The sequence below is a fragment of the Nannospalax galili genome, unplaced genomic scaffold (genome assembly GCF_000622305.1).
Source record: "Nannospalax galili isolate Female #2095 unplaced genomic scaffold, S.galili_v1.0 scaffold305, whole genome shotgun sequence".
In the NCBI taxonomy this organism is placed as follows: Eukaryota; Metazoa; Chordata; class Mammalia; order Rodentia; family Spalacidae; genus Nannospalax; species Nannospalax galili.
In genome coordinates, this window is record NW_008356258.1 from 6359078 (window position 1) to 6369117 (window position 10040).

Here is a 10040-nt window from a genome sequence, read left to right on the forward strand (position 1 = left end):
TGTATGCCTTGCACTTCAGGTCGTGGAAGAAGGCTTCTAGTTTGATTGATGAGTTCCTTAAATCTGCAGCACTGATTACCTTACAAAATGACCCAGGACATCTTTTGATCTCACATAAGCACTGCAGCAATGAGGATGCTGGGAATAAAATCTCTATTATATAACCTGCAAGGTTTTCTAACATTCTAATGTCAAATAAAAGATGAATAGCTCCTTAAATTCTGTTAGTCTTTAATTTTATTTAATGAGACTCACTGTCTTCAGTACTGATACTGCTACAAGGGCATGGAACACATCTTGTAACATGTAAGGAAACAAATTACCCAGGCATAAGTTAAATAAATCATAGGCACTGTATCAAAAGTTACTAAAAGTATATTAGTGCAGAAATATTCTTTGACATATTATTGAATAGAAAAATCTAGTTACCAAATATGTGGCTTGATCTCATTTTTATTTTAAAGAATAAAATACATACTGTAAACACAGAGACATATGTGTATATACTTAGGTAGCACAGGGAGACAGGAGGAGGAGGAGAGGCAGACCGACAGAGAAGCGGAAGCTGGGGGGGGGGTAGGTTCCTTCCTTTATTCTCTTCATTTCAGCTACGGGAGAAAATGCACTAGAAAATAAAACTGGGTAAAAGATACTGGGCTAACTACAGTTATTGTCAGGAGATGGGAACATGGGGTGATTTAACTTATTTGCATTTTCTATCATTTAATAATTATATTTCAAACTGTATGATAAAATTGGTTTATAACAAAGTTTAGGTTGGAAATATCAACATGACATATTTTTATCTTTAGTCCAGAAATAAACCCACATCACATTTCTTAACAGATGAAATATGGTATAAAGTCAATAAATTATATCACTCAATAAAATAAATCTTGAGTGGTTGACTTTAGTAAATCAAGTATTATATGAAAACATACTACCAATGAGCAGGCATTAAATATATCTCCCTCAGTAATTCCTAAGACACCCTAAATTCAATACCAAGTACTTCATCTAGCCTGGTCAACATTATACAACTATCAGTATACCTAGTAAACGCATTCCAAATTAGCAGCACCACATGACATTTTAGAGTAAAAGCACTTGGAGAAGCCTCCAGCTCAGCATTTAACAGCATTTTATTATTCTTTCCCCAGTGCAACAGGAATGAGGAAAATCAACAACTTATTTGTTTTGTGTAGAATGGAAGCACAGGGGTTTAAATATCTTTTGATATGGTACTACTGAAGTCAGAATCAAGATTAAATTAGGCACGTTTTCTGTAATAGCTTATTTCTGACAATGATTTTTACTAACTTGCACTGTCTCCTATTTTGTGAAATCTCTTTTCTTTGTTTTCTCTTAGTCCATGACTCAGGATTGAAGACATTTCACTATTTTCCCATATTTTAAATAGCAATGTGAGTACTCAAACAGCTGTAAACTGGAGCATAGTTTGGGGAAGGCAGGGAAGGAAAGGGAACAGGAGAGCGACAACCACAGCTAAAGAAAGCTAGTGTGAGCATTTAACCAGACAACCCCAAGCGGGATGACAAGCAGACACTGATAGACTGAATAACACTAGATGTATTGAGAAGCCAAAATGGTTGGGAAGTAGATTATCCAATTTAGAAATCATCGGGGCCAGGTTTATTAACTTAGTTATATCACTGCATGGAGCATACAACTGTAGCTACCACTCTCGTAAGAGGTATTGCTTTGGCAACAATGAACATTAGATGTAAGTCACTGGAATGCTGGTAAACTAGTTCTTAGCTTCTTTCCTTAAGGAAACCTGACTTTCTTTGACATCTAAAGTGCTACATTATTTCTTTTTACTTGTATAATATATTTTTGCTGTTGTGATTATGGAACTTACTTTGTTAAGTTTTATATTTTGATTATTATAAATTAATGAAATCCAATGAGTAAATAGATATCTATATTGATATTTGGTGCTTTCTAAGGTAACATAGGAAAGTCAAGTCCCTTAAACAGATAAGAGAATATGCCCAAGTTTGATTCTCCTTCTGGATCTAAGAAAGGATGCAACATTATAGAACTGGATGCTCACCCACCACCAAAACCAGAGCTCTATTTTTGCTATGAGAGGTAATTTTATTCAAATATATAATTTAATATTATCAACATAGGTTGAATATAGGTTACTATAAGTTAGAAACAACATACTACTTATCCTAGAAAGATAAAAATCTCAAATCACATTTGAGGGAAACGACATTCCGTGTCTGAGAAAACCTCAACTTGTCATTACATTTGCTTCAGAGGCAGACTTAAGAAATCAGCCTTTGGGTTTCTAAGAGGGTCTTCCTCAAGGCAGTGCTTGATTGTCAATGGTACAGCACAGACTGGCCAGAGGGAGAAGACTTTGTCCGGTATGCTGAAAATGGGAGATATCAAATAACCATTGTCTGTTCCCTGCCCCACTGGCTTCCCCAATATTAACCTCCTGTTCATGTGCATGTGGTAAATGATGACACTGAATATTTGAGTCCTTATGTTCCAGACACTTTATATCAGTTAACTGATGTCATTTAATTATCACAATTTAGGAGACAATGGTAAAATACCAAACACAATACTGTAGAATCAGGGAGTTAAAGTATTTAAACTACATGTGACACTCAGGACACATACATCTATGGTATCTGATCCCCAAAAGGAGCTGTTCCTTTGTCTGATTTTCCTTTTAGTTCCCTGGAATTTGCAAACATCTTTTTACCTGTACTGATACCCTCAATATAAGAAGCCCTTATTAATCTATCCTGGCAGGTTTAGTGTTGGGTATTGTGGGGAAACACACGAATAGGAAGATCTGAATCCTTCCTTATAGCACATATGGCTGGTAACCATTTCAACTTCTGGAAATATCAAAAGGCTTTTAGTCTACTCTGTGGATGTCCCTTATTCATGTGATACAATTTGTGATGTTACAAAGCAGTTCGTAACATCTTGTTTTGTATGCACACAACACAGTAAGATTACTGCCCAACGGGTAAAATCCTGAAATCTCAAAGACTACAAAACCTGCTGCCTTTTTTATATTAGCTACAAGATGTTTGGCTAATACCTTAAATCCCATGAACTCTCACTTCATTTTATAGATTTAAGAAGGTCTAGCATCTCAAGTAACTAGAAAAATATAATCTCTAAACAGGAGGCTCTGAGAACTCGCATGCACTTGTAAGGTTGATTAATACAGAAGTCTTGTCAGAACACACAATCTGTGGACACATGTCTCTGGAGGGAGATGCTCAGACAGAGACACACCCACTGCTGATCCCCAACAGGTCACATGTTAGTTTTATGGCAAGTTATTTGTTATTTCCTGGGCCTCAATATTTTTATTTGTGCAATGAAGCTAATAAGACCTACCCTGATAGTTGTTGCAAAGCTGACAATTAGTATTTGTAAAGATCCAGCAGAGATGATATAAGTGCTTAATCAATGGTAACAGCTGCTTCTTCATTGATTGTCTCTGCATTGCATTATTAACTACAGCAGTATCTGAACAATTGGTCTGTATTAAAATAGATGACCAGGTCAAGTATGAGACCAGTTGATACAGGATAAGCAGCAATCAAATAAATAAATAAAGGTTCATGAACATTTTTACAAATTCATTTTCCTATTCAGCTGCTTCTAAATGCAAACTGGCAAAACTTTAGATCAGTTAAGAGGGCAATAGTTGCCGTCATCACCTTTATAATGTTATTCTAGAAATAATTTTGTCAATGACCTTGAACTCCAATGAAATTTCAAAACTACAGTGCTAAATATACCACTGCCACGAAGTTGATGACTTTTAGTGTTAATGAAACAGTAAACAAAGTGAGAAAGAACTTAGAAAGAAAACTTCAGATGAGCCCATTGTAAAAGTGCCTGTGATTGTCACGTAAGCCTGAAACAGGTAACACACACTCAGATTAAAGCATGAGGCAAAATTCTTAGCAAAGTGACTCACTGATTAGAGATATACTGCCTCAACCCACCAAGACTCTAACTTTCACAGAGCAGATGCAACTGCTTTGCGCTGAGTATCAGAGTTAGAAGAAATGATATATGCATACATACTCCCCAGGGACCATTCATTTACAAACGCCAAACAGGATGCACAAGCTTCTACCAATTCACTTAGTTGATGGTTCTGGTACCTACGCGGCATCCTTTCTGTTAGAGGAATTAAATACACTTTAAAAACATGCAGAGTTTAGTGACAGTGACCGTGGATCACTCCACTTCAGGAATTATCAGGACATGACAAAGCTTTATGCATTTTAATTTTCCCAGCAACCTGATTATACGCTTTTCTTCTGTGAGGCAGTTTATCTATAGTTCAAGAAATGCTTTCACTGATGAAATGCCAGGGTATCTTTTTCATTGTCAGCAGAAGTTTCTGCACTTAATTAAAATAGATTCTTCTAATTATAAATAATTAAGCAAGTGGTTTTAAATCCATGGTTAGAGTTGGTGAATTGATAAATAATGTAAGAACCAGAATTGTCAAAATACTTTTGAGGACACAGTTCTGTTTGGAGGGCTCCAGGGAGGGAGCGCCTCATTTTCAAGGAAGGAATGACGTTTCTTTTGTTTCCGTTCAATTCGTTCCTGTCTTTCTTTCTTTTCCTAAAGAAAAAAAGAAAAAACCCAGAAAACTATAAGTTTATATACATTATGTGAACATTGTTAGCAAATCAGATTTTTTGCTGAAGGACAAAATCCATTATAAGATCTTTGTATATGTTTTCTTAATTAGTTATGCTGATACACACACACACACACACACACACACAATTTACTATTAATAGACAATAATGTCACCTTTTTTGTTCTGCTATTTTTTTTTTTTTTTCTTTTTTCGAGACAGGAGATTATATAGCCCAGTCTGGAATCAAACTCACTATGCAGCCAAGAATGCTTGGATCAAAAAATCCTCCTGCCTCTACTTTCCAAGTTCTGGAATTACTAGAGGGCATCTCCATACTTGGCTTCACTTCATTTTAATTTTTTTTAAGTTATAATATTAAAAATTATGTCCAACTAGGCATGGTAGCTCATATCTATAATCCCAGAATTCAGGAGGCTGAGGCACGACAGACATAAATTTGGGGCCAGCTTAGACTATGTAGTGAATTCAAGGACATCCTGAGCTACAGAATGAGATACTGTCTCAGGTAGATGATAATAATAATATAGGAAGAAGGAGAAAGAAGGGAAGAGGAAGGAGGAGGAGGAGCAGGAGGAGGAGGAGGAAGAGGAGAAGGAGGAGGGGGAGGGGGAGGAGGAGGAGGACAAAATAAATTTCTGGGCATGGTGGTATATGACTATAGTCTCAGCACTTGAAAGGCTACGGACGGAAGGAAGCTCCTAGGCTGGGGCCTACCTTGGCTAGAGCAAGACTGCTTCAAATAAAATAAAAGAAAAGAAAAGAAAAGAAAAGAAAAGAGAAAGCCCCAAACCCCAAGACCTGCTATTCTACAGTTTTATAACAAATAAAGTGATTGTTAAAAGTTAGTGCTGACCATCTGAGAAGAGATTTCCGTACATGACTATGCAGTGTCTGTGCCATAGCAACAGGAGACCCCCACTGATACTTGAAAACTCAGTTTCACATTCTATTGTTGATGCTAAGCATATTTTTAAACATTTTGTTGCCCTTTGTGATTTTTCTGTTAAATTATTTGGCCTATGTGATCACATGGATGGTAGTGCTTTACATTTTCAGTAGTTTGGTTATTTTCAAATAACATACATGTTATTTTTGCATGATTTTGTTTGCATTATTATTAGTGTTAATTTATTTTCAAAGTCAAGCAAAGTCAAAGTTTATTCAAAGAGGACAATTTTATTAGAGTTTAAAAGAAAAAGCCCAGCTCAGGTGTGATGTAAAACTTGGTAGGTGCCTAGAAGAGAACGGAGGAGACGAGGAAAACTGACATGCCTTCTGAATTAGGCCAGTGCAGAGGTCAGAGTGGCCAAAGGCAACCGAGTGGCCACAGGCCACCATGTGGTAGGGAGGGAGACCTTAGGGGAAGAGCGAGTGAAATCCTAAGAGTTAGAGAAAAGAGATAGAAAGAAGAAAAGGGAAAGTTTTGCTTTTCTGAGTAATTCAGAAAATTATGCAGACTTAGGAAGCTGCGTGGCTGTGCTCTGTAAGGGAGCGGGGATTCTGGGAAGGAAAAGTACAGTATCTTATTATCCTATCTCTTTAGCGTGCCTTAAGATGAGTCCTCCTTCCTAGGAGTGTCCAGTCTTCCTGAGGGGTGACTGACCTGCCCAAGTAGATTAATTTGTTTGTATTTTAGGCTGGAATATTAGGTTTCCACCAAGGCCAGAGATTTCTTGCTCTTGACCATAAGGAACCAGTAGTCCCTTAATGGAACTGTGTAATACCTAGTTCTGAAGAGGTAACCCTGAAGTCAATAGGAGATAGGCTGAAAATTGGGGAACATATATAACCCATTTTTTATCATGGAAATCCAGAGATCCAGTTCCAAAGTTGTTCACTAGAAGGGACTACTAATGACTGGGCTTGTGCTCTTCAATGCATTAACTAATTCAACCACAAACAACTGTTTGCAGACTGAGCATCCACTGAGCATGACCCAGACTCCCTGGGGTAGGCAACAGCTCTCTTATCACCTCTTCCCTCGCCCCTCACCATACTCATATCTGGTACGGTTCACATATGTTCAACTTTACTGAACAACAATTTATTCTCTTAAGCAGCTGTAGGAATTTACTTTCCCACCAGCACCAATATTGGCTTTAAAGTTTTGAAACACTAATTCTTTTCAATTTGATAATGTTATTTTTTTCCTTTAATGACTTTATAGCACTTGTAGCTTTGAAAACCATGTCCAATCCCATGATACTAGATGGATATTAAGTTCTATTTTTGTTTGGTTCTGACAAATGCTTGGCATTTTATATTTACCACATTAAGCCTTTTGATGTTCCCTCAGCTGTAAGGCAGTGCTTTGAAGTCTAAATATCACAGAAATTATCCCAATAGTGATTCTCCTGCCACCACTAAACTGTCTTGTTCTTCATCTATCACATCCTCACACATGTCCTGAGGTTCTTTTACTCTACCAAAAACACGCTGCCTTGAGGTTTGTTTCTTCACTCAACTGTCAAGCACACAGATTCTACTTGGGGTCAAACACAAAGTAATTATCAAATCTAAACACACAGATAGGTTCTCTGCCACTTGGCAAATGTTCAAAATGGATAGATAATAAACAAGTCCATTAATAACATATCCTAAATTGTGTGAATTTCTATGAAACATAAAAATAACAGCTGTGACAAAGAATAAAAGGAAAGTATACACGTCAAAGAAAAGAGGGTTAAGGGATTGCCTAAGACAAGCCATTTGTGGATGCATTGGGAAAGAACTTTCCAGACAGAGAAAACAGAAGGTATTAGGGCTAGGCGGGAGGGGGGGTTGGGGGGGGAGCTTGAGATGCAGGAGGAAACAAAGGTGAGAGTGTGACCAAGGTTGCTGGGAGAAAGGACAGCAGCACCAGAAAAGAATGAAAGGACGTGAAACAGGAGTATCAGCATGTGGGACTCTGCAGGCCACGGTAACATCCAGAACTGGGGGGAGGACAAGGAGGGCGCAGTACAGCCAAGGGAGGAGAGAATTTACAAGAGGAAGCCAACTGACTGTAGATAGCAGAGACCAAAGCAGCACAGTGTCAGATGGCTTGGCAACCCAGAACTTTCCAAGTGCAGCTTTAGAGACAGACAAGGCAGGGTGCGTGGGGCAGAAAAGGGTCTGAGGAATTCTGGAGTGTCCACCAGCTTTCCAGATCTTTAGCTATGAAGAAAAGCAGAACAGTGGGACTGTAACTGGAAGGAGGTACTGAAGAGAGACATCAACTTTGTTTCTGATTAAGTATGCTGGCATATGATGGGGATAATTCAGTGACATAGAACAAATGCAGCTTGACAGAGGGAGACACGGTAATTTGTATTCTATTGCTTGAATAGAGGAATATTATTTTTAAAGTGTGATCTTACATGTTTCTTCCTTACTACACCAGGGGAATTTCAGCTCATCTCATTTAACACTCCCTTTAATGAAATGTCTATCTAGGGATTAGTACATTTATCAGGTACATGTTTACTTGGTTTCTGAAGAGTACTTGGTCTTTCCATCCTGAAACTTGCATTATTTCCCAGTCTTTTTGATCCTGTGCTAACACTAAAAGTTTGGAGGGCTTCCTCATGTAGGTGATTTCTTCATATCACTAAAAACAAAACAAAACAACCCAGTAGTATCAAGGAAGGCTTAGAGAACCCTGCCTTTGCAGGCTGATGGCTTGGGAAAGACGCTGGGATGAATTTTTGGCCGTTTGCCTCCTTCATCAGTACATACAGGGGTTGAGAACTGTCACAAGACTAATAGTGGTAATAAATTTCCATGTGCAGACAATAGTCACAGATGGAGAGAAGGGAGGGGAGGGGAGGTCTTCCTACCCACATCCCTGCTCCACTAGAATGTCAGCATGCTTGCTACTGCTATTAAAGCAAAGAGGAACCTTTCAGAAACTTCAAAAAGAAAATCTGAAATTCAATCACCACCAGTCACTTTAGTACTTCATTTTAAGACGGGATAGATGATCCAGCTAGGTAGGGCAAAGCAGTGGCCAGATTGTGTCTCCAGAAACTGATCAAATAAGCTGGTTTTGTCCATCCCACCTCACACTGGCTAAAGAGAAATTTGATCTTACTAGTAGTATGCTTAAAAGCCTGGACCACAAGTACGCAGTTATTAACATTCTGTCATTTAACAGAAACCAACAATGTTAGCTCAATCATAATTAAAAGAACCTACTGGGGCGGGCGTGGTGGCGCACGCCTGTAGTCCCAGCACTCAGGAGGCAGACGCAGGCAGATCTCTGTGAGTTCAAGGCCAGCCTGGTCTACATAGTGAGTTCCAGGACAGCTGGGGCTACAGGGAGACCCTGCTTCAAAAAGACAAAAACAAACAAAACCAAACCCATTGGGAGCCTTCGATCAGTTGTCAGAGACTGAATTCTTTTCTTCTTTACCCTCCCCTTCCCCACACATTCTTCTACCAGCAGTAAACCTAAGGTAAGAAGAGCACAAGATGGAAAACAGACCAACAGCCCATGTCTATGTTCTTCGGCGCACTCTGGAGGTAGAGTTTCACCACCTAATGAAACATACCAATTTTTCTTGGGGTTTTGATGGGTTATTTTGCTAAGGGCTAATCAACCTGGGACAGTGTTAGCATACTACAATCAAAATAGTGGTACAGAACGATGACTTAGCCATTAGGGGATGTCTATTCCATTTTCAAGAAAATGTGGATATTAAACTGAAAATTCAAACTTTTACATTTGATTTCTCAAGTGATATTAGCAGAGAACATTCATTTTGATATAGGAAAGCCTCTAGTTTTTTTTTTTTTTTTTATAGATGCAAGCACTACTTAAGTTTACACAAAAAGTCCATAATGAAATAATAACTGATTCATCCAAATATCAGGCCTTGTATTTCCCTTGTAAAGACAGGGTCTCACTACAAGCTAATAGTGATCATCCAATTTATGATGATTTCTTTGTGGAATGATCAAAAAGCAGTACAAAGTCCACACAGGACAATAAATGGTTTGTTTTTTACAATGAGATTGTGCTGTCTCAGGGAGAACTGACACCTTTAAAGGATCATTTTAAGGTGGTTTCTATCCAAGAGCAGCTGCGATACACTTTCTCAAGTCTTTGTCTAAGTCCTTCAGAGAGTTCTAAGCATTCTTCACATTGGTCTTATATGGTTCTTCACGTTATTCTTAAGTGTTTGGTCTTCTAGTCTACCTTTAATGAGCTCACTTTTGTCCTGTACCCTCTAGGTGCTGATTCTAAAATTTATATGAAAATTAAACAAGAATATTCAGAAATACTGTGAAAAGGGGTGATGACGGGAGGATCACCCAGACAGATACTTAGACATATGATGCCGAGTTATTAAACAGCTCAGTTTCA

At 38.3% G+C, this 10040-nt stretch overlaps 1 protein-coding gene across 2 annotated transcripts in view; it reads right to left on the bottom strand.

Annotated features, from left to right (window-relative positions):
- Positions 1 to 219: 219 nt before the first annotated feature.
- The window catches only part of Map9 (microtubule associated protein 9), a 39947-nt gene continuing 30126 nt past the window's right edge, over positions 220 to 10040 (bottom strand). For both annotated transcript variants that reach the window (XM_008854295.3, XM_008854294.3), the window contains exon 14: positions 220 to 4650. In XM_008854295.3, the coding sequence (XP_008852517.1) occupies positions 4528 to 4650 (123 nt within the window). In that variant the 3' untranslated portion in view covers positions 220 to 4527. The remainder of the gene's footprint in view (positions 4651 to 10040) is intronic.